This window comes from Mirounga angustirostris, unplaced genomic scaffold (genome assembly GCF_029215605.1).
Source record: "Mirounga angustirostris isolate CCGP_5_RB_7025 unplaced genomic scaffold, mMirAng1.0.hap1 SCAF_1, whole genome shotgun sequence".
Lineage (NCBI taxonomy): Eukaryota > Metazoa > Chordata > Mammalia > Carnivora > Phocidae > Mirounga > Mirounga angustirostris.
The window spans coordinates 11,966,606-11,990,617 of record NW_026991709.1 but is presented as its reverse complement, the minus strand read 5'-3'; the positions used below and the strand labels follow the sequence as shown (position 1 = coordinate 11,990,617).

General features: G+C 38.6%; 2 protein-coding genes across 10 annotated transcripts in view; one reads left to right on the top strand and one right to left on the bottom strand.

Annotated features, from left to right (window-relative positions):
• The window catches only part of SON (SON DNA and RNA binding protein), a 32,587-nt gene extending 19,328 nt beyond the window's left edge, over positions 1-13,259 (top strand). Inside the window, exons 7-12 of one of the 3 annotated variants that reach the window (XM_045902511.2) lie at positions 3,387-3,497; positions 4,619-4,735; positions 8,956-9,103; positions 11,331-11,402; positions 11,510-11,625; positions 12,194-13,259. In XM_045902511.2, coding sequence (XP_045758467.1) covers positions 3,387-3,497; positions 4,619-4,735; positions 8,956-9,103; positions 11,331-11,402; positions 11,510-11,625; positions 12,194-12,352 — 723 coding nt within the window. In that variant the 3' untranslated portion in view covers positions 12,353-13,259. Of the gene's footprint in view, positions 1-3,386; positions 3,498-4,618; positions 4,736-8,201; positions 8,282-8,955; positions 9,104-11,330; positions 11,403-11,509; positions 11,626-12,140 lie in introns of those variants that run through there. The other 2 variants (XM_045902512.3, XM_045902513.3) reach the window with 2 other exon arrangements.
• Positions 164-23,439, bottom strand: DONSON (DNA replication fork stabilization factor DONSON). 7 transcript variants are annotated; one of them, XR_006795482.3, is made up of 12 exons: positions 23,043-23,439; positions 22,209-22,289; positions 20,411-20,614; positions 19,297-19,475; positions 18,534-18,712; positions 17,637-17,718; positions 17,417-17,521; positions 16,747-16,945; positions 15,055-15,267; positions 14,098-14,243; positions 7,605-7,701; positions 164-1,139 (listed from the first exon to the last, which is right to left on the bottom strand). XR_006795482.3 is itself a non-coding variant. In XM_045902519.3 (11 exons), the coding sequence occupies exons 1-10, from the start codon at positions 23,364-23,366 to the stop codon at positions 14,106-14,108; spliced, it is 1,704 nt and encodes a 567-aa protein (XP_045758475.1). In that variant the 5' UTR covers positions 23,367-23,439; the 3' UTR covers positions 164-1,139; positions 14,098-14,105. The 7 variants fall into 7 exon arrangements, 4 of the variants coding, with proteins under 4 accessions (XP_045758475.1, XP_045758476.1, XP_045758473.1 ...); XR_010407636.1 differs by lacking the exon at positions 7,605-7,701 and adding an exon at positions 3,205-3,310; XR_010407634.1 differs by lacking the exon at positions 164-1,139 and adding an exon at positions 3,951-3,985.
• Between the last annotated feature and the right edge of the window lie 573 nt (positions 23,440-24,012).

Genomic DNA, 24,012 nt, shown 5'->3' with positions numbered 1-24,012 from the left:
ATTTTCATATTACAGGGCTTATTTTCCTTATCTGACTGACCCCTTCCTAATAATTCTTTTTAGCCTTTTTTTATCCTTCCATTGACTTTCTAAGAAATACCTAAGGTAATTGTTATATTTATGTAAATAGTTGGGTTGACAAAAGGGGGAAGTAAATGATACAGGATTTTTTTTTTTTTGACGAAGGGTTTTTTAAATGAGGAAGATACAGAAGGTACACAGTTATAACTTGGGTTATGAAATGCATGTTACATTATGGATTTCATTATTCCTGACACTTTCAGATTACGGAAGAAGTGATCTGCTGTGTTGCTGTAGTAGAGAGATGAAATAACTTGGATAGGTTTTTATTAGTATGAGAACTGGAATTATAATTCAGAATACTCTTTTATGTAGATTTTACTTCTTAGAATAAGTCCTAGCCTAAAGGAATTAAACATTTCCCCCCATTATAATACTTAAAATATTACTATAGTATCATAATTAGACTTAGAAAATCTGTAGTCTATGGGGAAACAAGGCTTGTTGATGACAACTTGACAGTAGTAGTCTATGAGATTTAAGATTTCCCCCCCTCGTTTTTAGAAGGGCTTTCTAAAAAGCATGACTTCGGTACCTTTCCCATATTCCTATTTCTGAGGAACGTTAAAAGATGGTTAAGGCTCTAAAGTTCACTGTGTAGTATAATCCACTGTATACATATACACATAACACGCACACCATGTAGTCCAATGTCGTAGTCACTGGCCACTGAAAAATCAGTTCCTTAATTGCCCTAGCCACATTTCAAATGCCCTTTAGCTGTCATTGTAGAGAATAATACTGGCCAGTGTTCTAAAGAATAGCTCTGGTATTTTATGAGAATTTTAATACTGATATGTAACATTTGGTCTAGTCCTTGAGTATTAAGGCTTTGGGGATTATATTTGGCTTTTTGTGCATTATTGCATATCTTGAATTACCTTGAAAACCTGGAAACATGCTTTTTGATTCAAACTCTTGAGGATCCTTAAGAGGTTAAGATAATCCTGGTTCATTTTATTTTGAGTATATTTCTTCACATTTAAAAATACGAATATAAAATTAATTACTGTCTGGTAATAAGGTTTTGACATGAACTTGCAGTTCACTTGGTAAGCCTGTTGAAAAAATGAAATTGTGTTACTTCAGGAAAAAAATAGTTGTAATTTTATCTAAAGTAAATTTATATTAAACATCAAGGTTGTTATATTAAAATTTCTTTCAGCTTGAGATGTGAATTTAACAAAGTATTACTGAGATTGGAATGAAGTTTCATCCTGGGGATAAATGACGAGAGCTTTAGGTTATCTGCTTAGTCAGTAAAGACTTAAAAAAGTATGAAGAAATGTTTTCAGAAGGAGGGATTCAAAGATAGGTGTATTGATTTGCTTTCCACTTGGGAAGAATTTTATTCTGGAAAAGTTGGGAGCTTTCAGAGCCATCTTAACTACATTTTCATGGCTAAATTCATAGTTGGGAAATTGGGAATTAGGGCCTGGGGTGGTGGGTAGATAGATTTTCCTCATTATCTCCTATAAGCTTAGACTTTCTGGAATAAAAACCCATTTATACCTAAACATCCTCAAACACTTATAGACTGCTACCCAAAGTAGTTTGGGCAAGGTTAATGAACAGTATTTGAGATGATTTTGGTGGACCTTCAGATTACATAGATAATCCCACCTAACAGTTTTAGGAAACATCTAAGGCCAAAGGAATGTAAATTTCGGCCTGAAATATCTGGGTTCCCATTTAAAGTGCTAGCAGTTGATCAGAATTATAATAGAAGTAAAAAGTGAAGACACTAAAGTTTTTAGTGTTTAATTGTGACTTTTCTTAGATTATTTTTATAGGCCCCAGATATATTCTAATTAGTATGGATAATTTACTGTATTAACTAAGAAATTAAGATCTTTCATTCATGAGATCTATAAACCGTACAATTACAGAATGAGTTCGATTCATTTTACTTTCGTTTTGAGAAGGTAATACGTAAGAATCTGTGTGGAAGAAAAAATTTAATTTTGTTAGAAGAATATTATGAGATGATTCAGCAAGATAACTAAGAATGATAGAAGAATAAGGGGTTCTGAAGGTAGGAAAAGGAAGATCAGTAATTCTTATGCATGAGATAGAATTACTCTCAAGTGGTCACATACCCTTCTCTACTATATAGGTCTTTATTTTAGAAGAAGTATTTCATATGCAGTACACAGTTAAATTACAGATAGCCTTTACTTAGCTTTTTAAGAAAAATCCTTAGCTGTTAACTTATCTTCCTGACTTTCTTATGTTTGTCTTATCCAAGCAGTACCCATTAATCATTCTTTGTAAATAAATATAGGAAAACCTTCCCATGTCAAATAAACATTTTCCAAAAATGAATTTTCTTGGGTGCAATCACTGGGAAATACTAATGGGTTAAGTTGTGTCAGAAGAAAAGTATTAAGAATTGGTAAGTTGATATAAGTCAACATGAGCTCTTAACATTAGACAAAAGAACATCAAATACTTGATTTTCCTTTTATGGTTGAGCCTTCCACAAAACTGATAACATTGGGAATTTGTTCTAAAGATTACCTTTAAGAATTTTCCTGGGACATTATGAAGCATTTCAAAAAGTTAAACCATAAAGTCACCTCTGCTTAACACAAGTTTTTATAGGTAGGGTATGAGCTTTGAAAAGGAAGACCTAAGTCTATTCAGACATACCTCATTTTAAGTATTTTTGTTCATGTTGTTCTGTACCCCCACAGAACTATTTTAATTTGGGTCATTGATACATATAAACTGAAAACAAAAAATCATTTATTTAATATTTTTTGAAGAAGTGGAGTTCTTAAGACCAAATTATCCCTGAGCATCTGCAAGAAGGTGGAAAGATGTGTGGATGAGTGAAGGAGAGGCCACTGATAGGATAGTGGTTTTCTGCTTGCTTATTCAAGAACCTTGCTTATTACTTCTGAATGTTATGCTAATAAGTAAGGTAAAATGAAAACTGCTAATGCATATAACAGTTCAAAAATAGTTCAAAATTTCTCAGTTTCTTGTAAATGACTTGTTAGTGAAAGCTAGAGAGTTTTAAGTTCTTTGCAGGTTTCTATGATTGTAATTTGATAAAGTAGAAAATATGAAATCGCATTTTGGGTTGAGTTCAACTGCCTCTGATACTTTGTAACTTACCTTAAATCCTCGTCTACTTTCCAAGGTTCCTTTACTTTTTGGCATCTTCTCTGTACTTTTCAAGATTATTGATTTGTAAGACTATTTTATTTTTGACATGCAGCAGCTAAAGATAAGAGCACTTTTTAGAATTTAGGGGGTCTATCGTAAGTTGAGATAATTATCTATGTTTTCTTTCTTAGCCTGTGGACATCTCAACAGCAATGAGTGAGCGGGCACTTGCTCAGAAAAGACTCAGTGAGAATGCATTTGACCTTGAAGCCATGAGCATGTTAAATCGAGCTCAGGAACGGGTATGTAGCAGTTCTAATGTCTGAGTGAGAATTTAATTAGATAGTTGTGAGATAAGCTAAGTCTGTGGCATGCTGTTGAAATGTTAAAAATCCAAGGAAATAATTTGGCATTATTAGCTTATTTTAAATGGAAGTGATTTGGGGCATGATCATTCATTTAGTAAGTATTTATTGTGTGCTGTGTGGCAGGAACTGTTTAGGAAAGTAAAATAGAGAAAATTCCCTGCCCTTACAGAGTTCCTAAGTTGGTGTCTAAAAGTAGCTATGTACCCATAGTAGCCCTGTGAGATGTGGGTACTATTATGATTTCCCAGTTTCCAGTGGAGGAAAACTGGTTGGTCAACTTGAAATGAAGATGATGCTGTATGTTAACTATACTGGAATTAAAAGTTAAAAAAAAAAAAAAGTGATTAGGCAGTCTGAGTCCAGAGTCTGTATTTTTAACAGTGCAAGTTTTTCCATTTGTCTTCTACATTCCTTTGGTAGATCTGTATAGAAACAGTAAATACACTTTAAGACAGATAAGGAAATACTACTGCCTGACAATACCAGTGTGTAGTAAATCTGTGGAGGACCGACAACTGATTCTTTAACCATCATAGTAAATGATGGTGATTAACGTGCTCAGTTTTAAAAAACTGTTTTATGTGTTTGAACAATTTCCTGTATTTATTACTCCTTAAACATGTCTCTTGAATTTATTTTGGATTTCTAATACCACAAAGAAGGTAGTTAAAAACTCAGGTGATTATGACATTTATATACGTACATAAGCAGAGGGTGGGGATCCTTTGCTGTATGAGCTCTTTTCTGTGTTCATGTATCCATGTGATACTTTGAAGAATGAGTATTATAGTTATACTTTTTAGTTGTTAGAAATACATCTCAAATCTTGTTATTAATGGGACCCACTGAATGTTACCAAAGTGCTTCTTTGGAGTGTTTAAGAAAACAATTTTAAATATGTTATAAATTCAGCATACTGTTTTAAAAGTTGAAGTTTTAAGTCTTACTTAGCCTTTTCAAGAACAAAATAAACCATTTCGTGTGGTGAAATAAACCAGTGGGATTTTGATTAGATAATTTTACATAGTTAATTGAGGCATCTTTTTTTCCTTCAGATTGATGCCTGGGCTCAGCTGAACTCCATTCCTGGTCAGTTCACCGGAAGTACGGGAGTACAGGTTCTAACACAAGAACAGTTGGCTAATACTGGTGCCCAAGCCTGGATTAAAAAGGTACACAACATCTGCACTTATGAAAGTGGCCAAGTACAAAGTTAAGATTTTTTTTTTTTAGAAAATGTTTTATTAAAAATGCACGAAGAGGCCAGTGACTTTAACCAAAGTTCATGAGTAGATTTGCTATGTGTGTATACTCTAGGATGGACACTGAAGATGGACCTGATTTGTGAGACTGGCAAATGTATAAATATGGCTTAAGAGCCGCTCCGTTTATATCCTCAAGTTACTTCTGTATTGCTGCTGCTGGTTTTTTGGGGGTGGTTTTTTAAAACTGTTTTGAATGCTAACAGTGTATCTCAGGTGCTGTTCAGAATGTTCCACAGTTCCTGTTGGACTACTAATCTAATGATTTCAAAGCAGTGGTTCTCAAATTTTTTCTCATCATGGGATACTTTGTTACAGGTTTATTTTTGGTGGATCACTGCCCCCAAGAGCCCTCTTACCATCCCAGTTTTTCCATTTCTCTATTCCTCTGTCCTTCTTTCCCCTTCCTTAGTGCCTGTGCCCTCTTGTAAGCTCTCTTGGCCCTTATTCCTCACCCCTCTGGTGACCTCCAGCCCCTGATCCCTATGGTTGTCAGCTGCCGGTTACAGCAAGTTGGTTGGGAGGCCCCAGTATTAGCACTGCATGTGGTGATTTTGCCATGGGACTGGAAGGCTGGGGAGGAGGAGGGCTGGAGTGTGTGTGTGTGGGGGGGGGGGGGCAGTGCTGAAGGGGTGGTGAAGGGGGGGCGGGGTGGGGACGGAGGATACTATCTGTGGACCACCATTTAGGCCCTGGTGGCCTCTGGTGATCCACAGGCTCAATTTGAGAACCACTGATCTCATGAACAAAACAGGATAAAATAAGACCTAAATTCAAGGGAGAGGAGAGGACGGACGCCTCGTGATGTGAAGATGTAGGTGCTCCTGGTTTCAGATTCCTGCAGTGAGACCTGTGAACTCCACCTACGGCTGCCTCATTGTTGGGGGAGTCTTAGGTGGTTAAGAAGGGCTTTCTAAAGAAATGCCTGCTGGTGAAGGGATGTGGTTTGGTTGGATGGGTGATGGGAAATTTGTTTCAGGAGTACTGGCAGCATGGCAGTGCTGAAACTGGGAGGCTGCGTGGTCTAAAGGATTGGGAAGGTTTCTTTATCCCGCTGTACTCCTGACTGCTTTTGTGATCATGGGCAAGTAATTACTTGGAATTTCAGTCTCCAAGTGTCATGAGAAGACAAGTCCTTATTACTGCTTCACAGGGTGGTAATTAATAGCGTGACGGGCACCTATGAAGAATTGCAGTGATTCCCGGGGAATGAACTGAATTTCGGCAAAATGAGATTTTGGTTGCTTCGGCTCTTTTAATCTCATAATATTTCAATTTTGATAGCATTATCTCTAATGACCCTCTTATTAACAAATTAATATAAGACATGGTATCCTCAGTTTGCCTGCCATTTTTTGGGGGGGGAGATAGTTGCACTAATAGGTGTATAGTGAGTATATGGTCAGATTTATGAAAAATTTACAACTTTTACTAGGTAATTGTAAATTGCAATTTACTAGGGATTGGTGTTAGAAAAAATGAAAATCTAGCAAAATATTTTTAAGTTTTGAGTTCATTTTGGACTTAACTATATTACAGTGTTTAAAAATATAGTGATTTGTGTAGAATTTGAAAATGGCTCTCATTGGGAAGAATTATAATTATACACCTTTTGAATAGTTTTAATTGTTTAATACTATTTAATCTTGAAGCTTGAGTGCTCAATATTTCAGAAAGTTAGACTTGAAGCTTATGTGGGTGGTAAGGCACATAAAAATTAAATAGTCTTGAACACTATTAGGTAGAAACTTCTGAATGCTATTCCATTGCAGAATTTTGGACTTCATTTGTATAATGAAGTACTGATCCATGATGCTTATATAGTTCTAAAAATCATGTTAACATAACTTGCAAAAATGAATCTCTTAATGATTAAATTGGCTTCCTGCAAACTTTCCCTTAAATTTTTTTTTGACTTCCAGTCTTGTAGGCAGTTGACAGGTTTTAAATAGTTTACATCATGTTAAATGTTATGTAAGTCATTTCGATAAATGATATGTGTTCATCAGAGTTTTTAAAATAATAATAAGAAAGCTGTGCTTTCAGAAAAACTCCCATTTATATGTTTACAGAAGAACATTTGTTACTGATACGAAGGAAGGAACATTTATAAAAATGTGGAAAAGTCCTTAGCTGAAAATTTAGCATTTATCTTCACTGTCAAATACCACAAAATGTTTATTGCGTTTAGCAAACTTTTTCAATGATGATATAGCTTTTCTTGCCTTGCTATATATAGCCCAACACCCTCTTCTTTGCTAAAAACCCCCTGGAATGCCAACATTCTCCGTATTCTTTTTAGTTTGTTGTAGTATATTCTTAGATGAAAAAGAATGAGAGTTTTACCGTTACTACTCTTTGTCAGTAAAACATTTTTAACTGGTAATTGATTTAAAAGAACCTTTATTTTTTGGAATTAAATGATTTGGACATGACCCGATGGGTTTTGTTTACTATTAATAGTTTCATTAGATTAAGCAGCTTTTTGGTGAACTGTATACACACGGGGGTTAAAGAAACATGAAGATAGTAGAGAATGGAAACCGAGTTGGAAGCCTGGGTTATTTGGGAATTTGCGTTATACTCTGCACAGTTGCCCTTTTTTTTAGGAGTGTTGCCTGGAAAAGAGGGGCGGATGAACCTGGAAGTAAGTAAAAGTCACTGTAGGTGTGTAGCAACAAGGCAGTTGATATCCAAGCATCAGCTAACTTTTCTCTTTATACATCAACACTGCATGGCCTGCACCAAATAAGGAACTGAACCAGGGGTATGTTTTTACCTCCACAGCTGCCTCCTTCCATCAGAGCACCTTGTTGAACTTAATGTCTAGTCACACATCATTGGCATGCTTTCTCCCCAGCATATAATTTACAAAGCTGGGGGAAAAAAAAAATAAGATACAGTTTTACTAAACTGTGTAAAAACAAGATTTAAAAAATTTAGTATTAACTTATCAATACAGGAAACAGTGCATACTCTTTCCAGAGCTACCAAAAGTTTTGACTCCCTCTGTTGATAAGTTAATGACTTTTACTATATATTTGCTAGAGAACGTAACTCAAAAATTTAATAACAAGGGGAGGTAAAGCAGGATTTGGAGATGTTACAAATTAAAAAAAAAAAAGACCATAAAAATCAACAGTGGAATTTGTTTTGTGGACATGGATGTCCTTTAAAATAGAGGCATTGCCTATTTATTTATTAATGTATGAAAATGACTGTTGACCATGCTAATGTATATAGTTGTGCATCTTATGACATTAAGTGGTTTGCTGCTTTGATGGAAATTATGGTTCAGTGGGTTGGATACAAGAGAGATGACTGTTCACAGAATAACCTGTGAACTTTCACCCCTCTGTATGGAAACTTGTTTCAGGGCCAAATCCTTGTAGCTGTCTTCTTGCCCCGGTCAGTGCCAGCCCTACTATTCACAACACTGCTGCCACCGAGGCCTAGGTATGTAAACGCTTAAGGAGTTTTTTACAAGTCTTTTAACATCACGCTAGGTTTTAAAAGAATTCAGTTTCAGTTTGGTATAATGACAGGGTATTTTATGTGACTGTCCATTTCTTACTGTGTAAATATAAAGAGTTATCTTTTTGCTTCATAGGGATTTTCTAAGTAAAATATTTATACTTGCTTTATGGTAGAATGGGGAAGAAAACTTGGGATGTTAACAGTATGCTTCTTCAGTGTCCAAACTATTTCTAAATGATTTCTGGGCTTTATTCATTAACTAGGTACACCTGGGACAATTAATATTTGACTGTTTTAACATTGCCTTCTTTTTATTTTGCAAGCTAAGAAGAGATACCAGTGAACCTAAATAGTGGACGAAAACAGGAGTGTTCTAATTTTTTTTTTTTTTTTTTTGGAGGGGGGCATGAGGGCCACTGTTTTAAACTGCCATTTATTTGCCTTATTTGACTTTCAAAATATTATTATGGTAATGTGAAAATACTTAGAACATCCACACTACAGTATGTATATAAGTATAGAAATTAAAATTTAATTGCTATATCAGATCTAGAAGTAAAATAAGATTTTTTTGTTTTTTTAAGTTAACACTGAGTTTGTAGTCAAATTCTAACTGTGAAATGGGGACATTTTACCTTTCTTTCTTTGGATAGGATCAGTTCTTAAGAGCAGCCCCAGTAACTGGAGGAATGGGAGCCGTTTTGATGAGAAAAATGGGCTGGAGAGAAGGAGAAGGATTAGGAAAAAACAAAGAAGGAAATAAGGAACCTATCCTAGTTGATTTTAAGACAGACCGAAAAGGTAACACATTGTTTTGGGACCATTGATTATACCTCCTTTGATATTTTAGGGTTTCATTAACTGTCCTACTTGTTTTGTGCCCAATATGAGCTTGAACTTACAACCCTGAGATCATGAGTCATGCTCTACTGACAGAGCCAGCTGGCGCCTCTTAAAAAAAAAAAAATTTTTTTTTTTTTTCCCCAACATAACCTTCCTACATTTTGTTGTCCGTCCGTGATGCTTAACTGTAGCATATCTACAGCTGTCTGTTTAGGAAATGAATGTTTTACCCATTTGTGGCAGCTTGTATAGATATAGATGGAGTCACTATTTTGAGCTAAAAGATGGTCTTAATGTTAGTTTTAAATATTATGGAAATGTGCATATATCAGTGTGATTGAATTTCAACTAGAAATTTCAAGTTTTAGTAAACGGTATCCCCATTTTGTTTTCTCTCGACAGGGAACATATACTTGTCTTTGTGTCTGGGCTGTATTTTTTTCCTTTCTCAGATATTTTATCCCACATATTCTCCTTATTTCCTTTTAGAGTGCTGTTCTGTCTTCATCCTATATACCCTTTTGGCCTGTCCCTTTTCTAAAGCTCTGTAATTGAGTTTTCTGGGGTTGGGGCTGGAGAATAGCAGACCAGTTGCTGATAGCAGTGTCAGCTCTTCATTGTACCTTGTGCTTGGGGCACCCTGGAACTTTTAAAAATCTTTACTAGTACTTTGCTACTCAGATGGAGATCTGTCTACGTAGCCTGCATGCAGTTGCTAAGTATTACAAATGTACTTGGGGGGCAGCTGGGTGGCTCAGTCAATTAAGCATTTGACTCTTGATTTCGGCTCAGGTCATGATCTTCAGGGTCTTTGAGATTGAGCCCTGCATTAGGTTTCCACACTAGGTGTGGAGCCTGCTTGGGATTCTCTCTCTCTCTGCCCTCCCCCCATTAAAAAAAATACATATATACATGTATGTATATATACATTTAGTGCTCATTGATAACAGCCAATTGGTACCTTTTAAGTAATTTATTCCCTTGGATTAACGTCTTAACATAGAATCAGATGGGGCTGGGCTGTCAGCTCAGTGTGATTTCAATAGCCTGTATAAGCCTGATTTTTAAGAAAGTTCAAAAGTGGAATTAATTTTCCTTATCTTTGCAGTCAGAAAGGTAAGTTGAAGTTAATGCAATTATTCTGTGTCAGTGAATTTGGAAACCAATTAGCTCGGACCAAATTGTGTGTCTTATAAAATGTTTTGCATCAGAATTTCTATATTGTCATCCACATAGAATACTGTGATGCCATTCCCCCCCCCCCCGCCAAATTGGAGGGATTTAATGTAATGATTCTCCAGTAGGCTGAAAATAGCATGAGAATCATTCTGTGCTGTAGCATTAATTCAAACTCTAGATTAAATTAGAAAAGGATATTGTACTGATGTCACATTGACATTGTCTTACACAAGTTGAATAGATTTTTGTGTCATAAAAGGTGACTGGAAGAAAACATCTGTGAATGCATTATGTAATTCCAGGGAACATCCTCGTTGGAATTGTGTAACAGGTGTTGGGTTTGGAGAAGCATACTAGCAGAATTAGTGAACTGATTGAAAGTTCTAGGAAAAATGGAAGCAGGAAAGCATGGATTTGGGCTAGTAATACAGCGAGATCCCATTGGGAAGGGAGGTCATGCAGTGAGATCGTCTGTCTTCTGTGAACATGTTCATTTGATAAGTCAGAAAGGGGTTGTTTGCTGAGAAAAATATAGACCCATTTATAGAGACACCTTCTCACTTTTAATTGTTTGGGATGTGTGGCCTAAAATCCTCACCTTTTGGGTAACTTAATTAACTGAGCATTGTGTTTTAAGGGATGGGAAGCCTTTAGAAATCACTTGTAATAAACAGCCAGTACTTTTTCAACTTACAAAGAAACAGTCCTGGAGATGTTAAATATGGCACTATTCATATACTAAGTTTTTGTGTTCTCTGAACATTTGATTTTTTTTTATACAACTTCTAGTACCAAGGTATATGAACATAAAGTATATAGGTTTACATATTGAAGTAGAGGAAAACAGAAGTCAAATTATATAAAAATCAAGGGTAGTGGGAGTTGAGTATTTTATTGGAAGGCATAGGTTGAGATTCAGATTCCTGTAGAGGGAATCACTGTATATTATAATTTTAAAATGATGCTTTGGAGTTTATTCAGTGAACATTGGCTTTTTATTTTAAAGGTCTTGTTGCAGTAGGAGAAAGAGCACAAAAGAGGTCCGGAAACTTCTCTGCTGCAATGAAAGATCTGTCAGGTGAGAGTACGTTTTAATTTCCTCTTGTCCCATTCCCACCTTGAATTCATAATTCTTTGCCACAGATAGTGAAAATAATTAACACATGGTTGTTTTTTCCTCTGCAGGCAAACATCCTGTGTCTGCTTTGATGGAAATCTGTAATAAGAGAAGGTGGCAACCACCAGAATTTCTCTTGGTCCATGATAGTGGCCCAGATCATCGCAAACATTTTCTCTTTAGGGTAAATATGAATTTCTGCATTAATTGTATACCCCTATTAATTTGATGACTTAGTGGGTGAGGGATAGGCATTGTACGGTCACAGGATTGATACATTGTGGGTTGGGAGTGAATATGTATGTGTGGGTAGAAGTGGTGGTAGGTTTTTTGGGTTCTTAAATATTTAAGTATACTTTAATATGACCTGCTAATATCCTGGTTTTCAAAAATGTTGGAGGGAAAGATGTGGGCAAAATCTGATGAACAGTTTGTTGACATTTTCTGATGGAACATGGGGAATTAACTTACAGTTTTATCAGGGTTTTCTCCACACACCCCCCCCCATTTGGAGAGCTGCTTTTAATTTGCAGTCCCTTTTCCCAAATGATTTGCTTCTTCTGGGTTGAGATTAATTTGACTTACATAGTGTGGGGTTTATATTTTTGTAAATTATTTTTCTAGCATTTAGTGAAAAAATACAAAGCTAATAGATATTAAAGTTTGATGCTGTTCTTATTGTATGTTTTTCTTGAATAGGTATTGAGAAATGGAAGCCCTTACCAGCCCAATTGTATGTTTTTCTTGAATAGGTATTGATAAATGGAAGCGCTTACCAGCCCAGCTTTGCCAGCCCTAATAAGAAGCATGCTAAAGCCACAGCAGCTACTGTGGTTCTTCAAGCAATGGGCCTTGTACCAAAGGACCTCATGGCTAATGCCACTTGCTTCAGGAGTGCCTCACGTAGATAGATTGAGGTTTTATATTAATCATTTCAGATAATTTTACTCTGCATCAAAATGTATTTCCTCTTTAATGTTGTAAATATTTGGCAATTTAAGACATTGTGTAAAAAGCAATCTGTACAAACATCTCCAGGCTTTGATTTTTGTACCATGGAAATTGTATTTAACCATACAGGGTTTTGGTATGTTTATATTGTTTACCTTAGTGATGTATTTGTTTAAGTGGCTAACATCCAAACGATTGTTTGAAGGCATCCGTAATCTTCAGTGTGGAATGTTAAATAACGCTTTTATACTGTATTTTGTACTATGATGTAACCTCCCTTCCTTATGGCTAGGCTGCTGTAACACTTGCCTGTAATCAGTGAAGGGCTGTGCACCTTGTACTAGTTCACAATGGGTTCTGCTGGACAGATATTGGGCCAGTGTTACTGAGGTAATCAAGCAAGATCTGTTCCACAGGGCTAATAGCCACCATCTCCCCTTAAAATTTTGTAGAGGTTATAAAAAGAAAGTGGTATGTTGTGTGATGATCTGCACTAAGTCCTGCATTCCCATCAAAGCCACTTGGGCCATGAGAAGGGAGTCAAAATGAAGTCCGATTAGAATTCTGCAGAGGCCAAGTACATTTAGTATGGCATTGAGTTGTGATATAGTTTTACTTTGATGTGCATTTTGAATTTCAGCTACACCTAGATAGACGTTAAATGATAATTAAAATGCTGTAACCAACTTATCTAATAAAATCGGCACCCAGCCATTATTTTGTTGACTATGAGAAAGTTTAAGTTTATGTTAATTTTTAGGGTCTGATAGAATATTTCATGTGTATTACAGTGGTATTCATAATGCTATGTCTCTAAACTTTATTTTCAAAAGCTTAAGGCCCAAATATAAACTTCTCTGGAATAAATGTGGTGTTTTATTTTCTGGATCATAAAGTGAACACATACTTCTTCACTAAATACTGTTATTTCTTTACCCAATGCTTTTGATTTCTAAGTACTTTTATTTTTAAGAAAATCTGAATTACACACACTCACACCCCCACCCACCCACACACACACCCCAGAGCAATAAATACTACTTTACCATGACAGCTGAGCATACATTACAATTAACACTATTCTATGTGGAATACAAAATACCCTTATCTGAGTTAAGATGCATTAAAAAGCCAAATTTAATATATTTGAGAATAAAGGAATTATAAATCAGAAGGAAAGCAGCAACTAAGTAGACACATCAACAATCAGCAGATAAATTTCTACATTTGTTGTGTATCTTTATAAAGCTAGAACCTGCATATAATTGCAGGTGATTTATCAAGTACAGTTTTGCCCTGATGCCATCAGTCACAATGCCAGGAGATAACGGATAGTAATTTAGCTTCAATTTCCCAGTTGCAAGGAAACACTGACATTCATGACATTCAGTTTTCTACTCAGTTTATAATTAGGTTGTAAGGGTCTGGAAGTCTCAAGTTACTGATGCTTTTAAAAAGTTGGGAGTTGTCTTCATATCTGAATGATCTAATCAGAATAGTAAAAAATAGGCTGATTTTTAAAAATCTTAATCCTATTGCTTAACGCATGTAATAAAAATTAAAAGGTTAACATTTATAAATACTAGAATATTTTAAAGATAGTTATATTCCTTTAACTTCAAAATGAACTTTAGAGCCAAAGGGATAACAATCTTGAATTTCCTTGCTAGAAGGCTTTTTCCTCAAAGATTCCTTTTAGGCTTACTTTGGTGTTCAGGATCTCCAATTATAAACGTAGTCACTCATTTCCACATGCCTTAGAGATGATTTCCCCAGTATTGGTGTTTGACTGAGTTGGTCCAGAGTCTTAGGATGCAACCCACAGTTAGCAAGCTCCTCATGAACAGTCTCCTGTGGAAATTTGTACTCTAGTTAGTTAAAAAGCACATCAGTCTTTGAACACTCATTACTTTTATTTTTGTATTTTTTAGTAATCTCTGTGTGGGGCTTGAATTCATGACCCTGGCAAGCGTTGCATGCTCTTCCGGCTGAACCAGCTTAGGTTCCCCTTTCTATTTTAGAGAAGGCTGCATGCCCAATGTGGGGCTTGAACCCAGAACCCGGATACCAAGAGTCGCATGCTCTACCAACTGAGTCCGCTGGGTGCCCCTGGACACTCAGATTTTAATAATTACCATGGGAACTTTGACAAGTACCTGCCTTAATCATTTGCTTATAAGAAAAAGGCAGTTCATGATCAATAGAAGTTGACCCTAAGAATTTTCACATACAACAGCATCCACAAATAATTTTGGTTATTTTCAGTCTGGCAAATGATAAAAGCATGAGGCAATTTTAAAGGTCTTAATACCTGTAAATAAAAACCTAACAATGTCCAAAATTAAAAGCAAATACTGGTTAAATACCCATAGTTGTTTATAATAAAAGAATCCGGTACTGTTAATTTGTGGATCTGAGATGGTCATGACCATAACTTGCCTTTTTGTTTGGGAAGTTCTTTAGTCATTGTTGAGTACAACCACCTAAATCCATAAAATTTACCTTAAAAAAACCAAATCTTACCCCTTCATCTTAGTAATTAGCACTGATAAATAGTATAGTTTAGTAAGCTGAGAAACAAGTTTGGCTCATTGTAAATCACTTATTTCTTGCATCTGAGGAAACGAGCTACAAGGAAAGATGCATACAGCTGTCTACTTACCTTATCCAGTACTTTATTCACTGGCAGGCAGGTATTAAATACAGCAGTTGGCTCATGTGTATACAGTCCAGCAGAGAATGACCCCTTTTGTGAAGATCTGAGTAGCATGGTTACAGAATGTAGAGAATGAGGCATGACAGGACCTGTAATCTCCAAACTAAATTGATCTTTGTATCCAGAAACAGCCTGTGTCTTCACATTTACACTTCGTGCCTTCAAGAAAATTTAAAGAAAAAATTATGGTCACCATCTCTCAAGCTTTTTTGTCCCTAGCTATAGACTTGTTCAGTAACTTCACTTGGGTTTTCCTTTTTATTAGTATACGGACTAAAAGGTTCAGCATAGAGGGAATACAGTCCGTGGTAGTTTAATAGCATTGCACGGTGACAGGAGCTACTACGCTTGTGATCATAGCATAAAGTAGTGCACAAGACCTCCAAAGAACGCTAGAGGAGTAAAAATGTTAATTCTCCATCTGTAGCACATCTTCGCCAAATTATGACTCGGTTTATGCATGTTTTAGAGACTATAATTTTTCACATGGTATCTGATTTAGTAATATACTTTTTCATTAAAAAAAATTTTTTTTAAGTAGGCTCCATACCCAGCATGGAGCCCAATTTGGGGCTTGAACTCATGACCCTGAGGTCAAGACCTGAGCTAAGAATCAGTCGCTTAATGACTGAGCCACCCAGGTTCCCCTATTAAAATTTTTTTTAATGGAAGTACAGTTGACACACAATGTTACATTAGCTTCAGGTGTACAACAGTGATTCTACAACTACACACATTATGCTATGCTCGTTAAGTGCAGCTCCCATCTGTCACCATACAATGCTATTACAGTACCGCTGACTGTATTTCCTATGTGGTAACTTTCATTTCCCTGACTTACTCTATTCCATAGCTGGAAGCACTCATCTCCCACTTCCCTTTACCCCTTTTTGCCCACCTCCCATCCCAATTTGGTAATATGTTTTCAATGCAGAATGTTGGGCAAATATAAGAATAAATTCTATTTTTTTTTTTTTTTGCTTTTTTTATTGTTTTTAGAGAGAGAGAGACAGCTAGAGAGGGAACACAAGCAGGGGGAGTGAGAGAGGGAGAAGCAGGCTTCCCGCCGAGCGGGGAGCCCGATGCGGGGCTCAATCCCAGGACCCTGGGATCATGACCTGAGCCGAAGGCAGACGCTTAACGACTGAGCCACCCAGGTGCCCCTAAATTCTATTTTTAAAAGTAAATAATTCTATTGCTAGTAACATTCACTATGTATTTTGTATTTACACGCGTAATTTTTTTCATCACTATCGATACACAGCTATTCTTTTCACTTATCCATGATTCAGGTTTTGACATTAATAATGTAACGTAACAATCTTGGCTAGGTTCTTTCATTGGTTAAGAAATGAGACAAAATGAGATTAAGCAACTTTTCCATATGGCAAAATGCTTTTGTTGCCGATCATATTTATTCAGTCAGAAGAAATGACTTTCATGTAATTCAAATAAAACATTTCATATAATTACTGTATTTTCATGTAATTCCTTTGATATACCTTTATATCAATGAATTTTTTTACTGGGAGGAAAGCAAAGACAAAATCTGCACCATACAAGAATTTGTTCTTGATTTCTTCTTAAAAGGCTAGTTTATGAGGATTAGTGTGGATTTTTTTCCCCCCTTTTCATTACCTTAAGCATTTGCATTGTGGCACCTCGGAAAGCTACAGGCGATAAGAGGGTTGGTGGAAGTCCTGCCTGTGGACCTGAGCTAGCAATTAAACTCTTAGAGTTGATCAAAAAATTCAGCAACGTAAGGGTATTCATTCCCTTCACCAACACAACAGACTCAGGTCTGTGATCCATTTGCACTTCATGTTTCTCTTTACGTCTGAAGATGACAATCAAGGAACTTGCAAATTTAAATCCATACCAATGGAAAAAACAGTCCTCTTGACCCTGAATAACCTCGGACCCTTTCTTTCCATTCGGAACTGGAAATACTCTTGCTACCCCCGACTCTGCTGCAATTATAACGCATCTGTTTACATCAAAATTTCTCTTTGACCATTTGAATTTGCTAGAAGTTGACACCTAACAAAAACTAATTTCTTCTCTAGTCAAAAAACATGCTCTATATGGAATGTTTTCATTTAAAAAAAAACAGTTTAGTAATAATTGTTCACAGGTTACTGGTACTTAGGGAGTCTGTTATTTAATATCATGATGGAGAATTAGTTTAAATATGATCTTAAGATAATTTAAGATTACGGTCAAATAAAGCTGTCAGTCAATATTACATACATAGTTCACTAACTTAATTCAGTGAAAACCAACTGTAGTTAACACAACTGAAGGATACAGCTTGATAGAGAGTATGTCTGGTTTTTTAATTTTATCTTGCACACCCATCTCTTCCAGCCAGGAAAAACTTTCATCTTCATCCTCATCACTGATTACTTGTTCCCTAGAAAATTGTTATAGTTAAGAGTTTCCATTTCATAAAACTGTTCCCTCTACAAAACAACTACACTGAGTCCGTAAGTCCTTAGGTGACGTAAAAGGTGATCTTAATCACATACTCCCCCTGTCCCAGGCTTGTTCCAGATGCCTTTTTCTTCCCATGGCCATTTTCTTTTATTAACGGCAGAGAAAATTCAATACCTACATGAGAAAAGAAAAATATAACTTTTCTTTAATATAATCTCAAAGAACTTAACAGGCGTGCCCTACTTTTAGAGAGTATGAAATCTGAAGATTTGAGCTTTTACACTTGATCTTTTTTTTTTTTTTAAAGATTTTATGTATTTATTTTGACAGAGAGAGACACAGCGAGAGAGGGAACCCAGGCAGGGGGAGTGGGAGAGGGAGAAGCAGGCTTCCCGTGGGGCGGGGAGCCCGACGTGGGGCTCCATCCCAGGACCCTGGGATCATGACCTGAGCCGAAGGCAGATGCTTAACGACTGAGCCACCCAGGCACCCCTACACTTGATCTATTAAGACACAACTTTCAAGCTTGACAGTAGCCCACAACACACACACACACAACCCTCTTTCAACAATATATACTCTCACTACATGTGGTACTCTTTCCTAAAGTGCTGATTGAGCCTACTAAATAGATTTCATGATCATTAATGACTGACCCATTTGGAAAATTATTGTTAAAAAGGGGGTAGGTAATTTGTACCATCAAGGAATTTCTAGAGGAGTATATTCAGATGGGAACTTCCCAGCTCAATATGTGTTGGTCATATAGACGGGAATACCATTAACTTAAAGCTATGCATAAGGGACAGCTTAAATCATTTCTGGGAAAAAAAAAAAAATCAGAAATAAAGACAATGTTTCTTAAAAAATATAGGTATAACTGGTAAAAGACAATTCAATTGGTAAAAAGACAATTCAAATTTTAGCTTTTAGGGAAAGTAATTAATATATAGTGGGGGTAGTCTCATTCTTTAAGCCAATAGTTTTACCTTCATTTTTCATAGCTTCTCTTATGCCTCTAGTTGTAGGAGATATGAGAGCTGTGATTACATCATTTCCTGCTAATCCTGCTGCGCGGAACAGGATAGTAAACTGATAGGTACAAACGTAGAAATATGGGCAAAGTTTTGTCTTCAGCAGATTATAGAGAGAAGTGAAGCTCACAGACCTATAAAGCAGCAAAATTTTCTTTAGATTTTTTACATATTTAGCTTAACATCTAAAATTTAGTTTTTTATAATTCAGTTTGATACCTGACTGAAAACACAATACAAATATTACATATAATGGTTTAAATTTTTGCTACTACATACATAACTTGGCTTTTACAGGACTAAAACTGGTCATGGGACTCACTGATGACTTCTAAATACTTTAATAAATAGTGTTTACCGCTTAAACACTCAACATTTTTTCTTTAAACAAAACACAATCGGTAACTGGTTGCTGACTTTTCTGAGCAGCTTCTGCTGATGAGAAATGAAGCAACCACTGAGAAGAAATAACATAAAAGAATGCCCGTATATATTTATGTAACACTTATACGTAATTCCATAATTGCATGAAGAGTGAATAAGTTAAAAAAAAAAAGTGAACAGTTCAAATGTTAGTTATTAACAGTTTAGAAAAAATAATTCAGAAGGACACAGAGATCCTTTTACCACTACACATTTCCACATCGTAAAGAAGATAAGGAGAGAACACTGATAAAATGAGAATTCACTATTAGGATGCACAAGTTTTTAATCTTACCAGTCACTCATTAAAATGTGTTGCAAGGTTTCATCATTTGACCAAGGGCTTATCTTTCCAGACATTTTTCTATCAGCTCCAATGCGAGGGAACAGTGGTAGCCAAGGAAAGGCAGGCTGGAGCCAATAGATAAGGCTCTGCTGGAAGGCACAACGGAGCTCAGTGGAGAGCTTGGGATCCTAAAATCCAGAGATGATATCGGACAGCTTTTGCCACATTAGAAGTATAAAACTTCATTAAAAAGCACTAAATACACCACTTATTCTCAGAATCTTTATACTGTTTCCTATAGGAAAGTATTAATAACTGTTACAGGGGCTAAAATGTAGTTTATTCTTGCCAGCATTTATTGTCTGTTAAACTGTACCAGAAAGAAGACTTAAATACAGATGGGAACATTCTCTCAGCTCTCCCGAGAACAATGGCTATCTGTTATCATGAGGGGTGGGGTGGTATGGGTAGGGATTGATATTGTATGTAGGTAATACTATGTTCAACCCCTCTCCTCTCACAACTGTTTCAACAGTAGCCAGTAAAAATGGGTAATGGAAATAAAAAACCATCCTGATCTATATTAAAAAAAGATGTACCAAGGCCTCTTTCAGGTAATCACTTTTAACCTAGTTTGAGTTGATGAGCTGCTTGAGCAATCACATTCCTCCAAAACCATTCTAGAACTCATCAACTCTACAATATTTACAACAGACTATCAACCAGGTAGCAAGATTAGTATGTATAAAGAAAGAATATACATCATATCAGAAAATCAGAAGAACCAACCTGCCTTAGCAATCCTACTCACTTGCTTTTCATTTCTTTCCCTTATATTTTCTTTCCCAAAAGGCCTCAGAAAAGAATGGCTTAGTTCAAACAATTCCTGCCTATAACATTAATTCTCAGGACAGGTCTCTAAATTCAATGGGCAATTACTGAATCTGACAGAAAAAACTGCATGAAAGCACCATTTAGGAAATACAAAATTTCCCAAGTCTTTGTGTGTCTAAATGTCAGAAGAAAAACTTAATAGAAGGAAATATCTGCGATATTTTGCAGAGAAGTATGTTTTACAATTAATTGGTTACTTTAAAACATACCTACTTTCCTTCAGAATTACCTGTATACTTTGAGGCAAAGTAACTTCTGTTGCCCTACAATGCTGGATGACACCGTGAGCCTCTTCCTGTGCTTTCAAATGATCTGCCCAGGTAAAGGGTTGAGAAGAGGTGAAAAGGAGTCGAGTTTTAATACTCCAGTCTGCAGGTAACTCAGTACTTTCTGAGGATGGAATATCAGATTCAGAGACTGATCCTTGTGGAGTCTTTTAGAAAACAAAGAACACAAAAATTAGCAGAGTACCAAAAAACCAACAAAACACCAAAAAACCCCTTTAATCTACACATTTTATTGACTAGCATGGTCACTGAAATGTCAAAATTTTATAAACTGTTTAAAGTAACCCTGACAATACACTACACACTATGAAACACTCTGGAAAGAGTTACACTAAACTGTTGACAGTAGTTTTCTCTGGGAAGCGGGGATTTATTGTTGTTATGGGTGGTAGTGGTGGAGGGGCACATTTTACCTTTTAGTTTACACATAGTTGTATATAGTTTAGTTACAAGAGGTATGTACTATTTCCATAATCATAATTTAAAAAAAACCTAATTTTAAAAAAATCTACTATTGATCTTGCTGTCAAAGCAAAAACCTTCCAAATGTTTTATTATTTTTTAAACAATTTATTTATTTATTTATTTTAGGGGGCAGGGAGGAGCAGAGGGAGAGGGAGAGAACCTCAAGCAGACTCCCTGCTGAGTGTGGGGCCTAACTCGGGGCTCAATCTTTCAACCCTGAGATCATGATCTGAACCAAAATCAGGAGTTAAACACTTAACAGACTGAGCCACTCAGGGGCCCCCCCAAGTATTTAAAAAGCACCTTTTCAGCCTCTAAAACTCTGGAACCAGGGCTAAGCGGCTCCTGTAGGAAACTTAGGGCTCTTAAGAGGCCATATGTAAAAAAACATTTCCTGATCTCAAAATTTCCTTCCAAACTGTTCTGCTGTCCTTTCAAGTCAATTTTCTCCACTTTACAATGATTCTTTGAGGTGGCATCACAAAAAAACAACAGGTAAGGGGGAACTATTTTTTTTCTTTTTTGAAAAATTTTATTTATTTATTTATTTGACAGAGAGAGAGCGCGCACACAAGCAGGGGGAGTGGCAGAGGGAGAAGCAGGCTCCCCGTTGAGCAGGGAGCCCAATGCGGGACTCGATCCCAGGACCCCGGGATCATGACTGGTGCGGAAGGCAGTCACTTAACCAACTGAGCCACCCAGGCGCCCCTGGGAGCGGGGGGTGTGGGGGGCGTGTACTATTTCTAACAGACCCTGTGAAGGTCACCTATTTACATGAAAGGGAGAGTGGGTCTTAGCTCTTCTAGCCTGCTCCTATTAGGATAAACAACGTATCTGTTAAACTATCACAGCAGGAATCCCCGGGGCGTGGTATCAGGAGTGTGTGTGTTGTGGTTGTGTCAGCAAGGTTCGGTGATCCGCCACAACCTGTGGAGGTAATTTGGGGATTTTGTTTGAAGCTTCAGTTAAGGACTAAGTTCAAACAGCAGCTGAGTGTGGAGGGATGAGCTGGAGCTGTCACCACCCACAGAGGAACAGCATAACAGCTGGAGGTAGGAGAACCTGTATCTACGCCAACTTTAGCGTTGGTACCGTTAGAAACAACATTTTTACATCAGACCAAGTCCATTAGGGTGCTGATGCCATCTTTTCAGCCCTGGCAGACGATCACTCCCTCAACACTCTGCGCAAAACTACTTCCCAAGTAAACGTTTCTGAGAGGTATGAATTTAGCTTATAAGGACATACATTCTATTAACATTTAAAAACTATTACCTGGAGTAATTCAGTAACGGTTGCCCTTTCAGGAAACTTCTCTTCCCACAGCAAATCATTTTCCTGATTAGAATCCAGAAACTGAGGGGAAAACAACGGTCCTTTTTAATCCTAAGTGATGCTGAGTTTGCGTTAATACGTACAGAGCCTCACCCGGCATACAAGTTCCCAATAAATGCCAAGTGCGGGAATTCACATGCAAATCAGTAGATCAGTGTTCCAGTTTTGTGTCTGAACTTTACTATCAAAATTGGGTGTGTGTGGGGGGGGAGGCCGGTGATATGTGCGTCTAATAATTGATGTAGAAATCTCAAATCAAAAGTTCCGAAAGGCTTTGGGGTAAGAAAATGCTAGGAAATTCGGACCCCAGGACTCAACACTCCTCCATCTCCAGAATTATTTTCGAGCGCGTGAGAAGGGAGGCTCTGAATCACGCAGGGAAGGAGGGTCTCCTGTAATCTTCCCATCGAGCAGTGGCCTTCCTGGATGAGTCGTTCCAGGATTTTTCGAGCCGTCCTCCCAGGGATCTCTAACCCCCAGGAGGCTGCGGCTCAAGCTCCTCCGACCCGGCCCCCCGGGCTGGACCGCGGGCGAGGGGGGGCGCGCCCCAGTGTCCTACGCCTCCCTCAGGCCGGCCGACGGAGCCGCTGGCGGGGCGCACTCCACACAAAGCCCACCTTTCAGAGCCGCCCCTCCCAATGCTCACGGCCCAGCTACCGCGGCGGGTACCACTCTCCGCGCCCATTTCCCCTCGACCGCGAGAACTTGCCCTAGTTCACAGCCGAGTTCCCGCACTACGAGAGCCCCTCGCCGGCCAGGCCCGAAGACACTCACCGGGCCCTGCGCCTCCTGCTGGCCGCGGGGCGGCCCGTCGGGGGGCTCCGCGGCGGCCGAAGGCCGGTTGTCCAGGCGGGCGAAGGGGTTCCTGCGGGCCGCGGCCGGGCCGCCGCCGCCTCTGCCCGCCGCCGCCGCCGCCGCCGCCGCCGGGAAGGGGCGGAGGAGCAGCCCGGCCGCCAGAGCGGCGCGGCGGGGCGCCGGCTCGGGCTGCTCGCCGGGTGAAGCGGCCGCCCCCCGGCTCCGGGCCCTTTTCCGTCGGAGCCGCAAAGTCTCGGGAGGCTTCCTGAAACTGGGCGAGTAGCCAGGCACCGAAAGGGCCATAACGCGCGGCTCACGCAGAGGAGCCGGCCGGCCTCCCCGCTGGCGCTTCCCGCGCGCGCCGGCCCCGCCCCCGACGTGGCCCCGCCCCCAAGGCGCGGCAAGCGCGAGGGACGTCGGCCGCCCGCGAGGCCCCGCCCCTACTCCTCGGTCCGGTCCGGTCCGGTCCCGTCCCATCCCGTCCCGTCCGATGCCCGGCGCTCCTTCTGGGCCCTTGGCCTTAGTCGGGTCGTGGGTGCCGAGTAGCTGGGAAACCCTCGGTCCGGGGCACCGATGTGCACTCCCCGAAATAGCTAACCGCTGTTTAAATCTGCAGCAGAGATGTAACGAGCCCAGGACATGGCGCTCGGATGAAAAGGAGACGTCACACTTGAGCCACCGCTTAAGCTTACAGAGGCAGTGGCGACGTCTAGAGCTGGCGAGAGGGGCCTGCGCCTCCCTCCCCCTGACCGAAAATGGAGAGCCCCGGCCGGAAGTCGGCAAGCGCAGCCTCCTAGCCCCCTACCCAACGCATCGCCACGGCTGCCCCCCAATCCCCTCCACCCCGCACGCTGCAGCTGCCACTGGCAAGTTACGGTGATGGTCCTGTTTGATCCTGAGGAAACCCTGAAATAAATGAATGCTTGAAAAAATTTTGAAGTGTCTATGG

Bases quoted from the DNA above. Each gene is read 5' to 3' on its own strand.
- DONSON (XM_045902519.3), bottom strand. From the start codon at position 23,366: ATGGCCCTTTCGGTGCCTGGCTACTCGCCCAGTTTCAGGAAGCCTCCC. The intron at 18,713-19,296 runs GTAAGATTAAAA...GCTGCTTTATAG, and splicing joins CACATTTTAATGAGTGACTG to GTCTGTGAGCTTCACTTCTC. The intron at 15,268-16,746 runs GTAATGAAAAGG...ATTTTCTTGAAG, and splicing joins CCACAATGCAAATGCTTAAG to GCACGAAGTGTAAATGTGAA.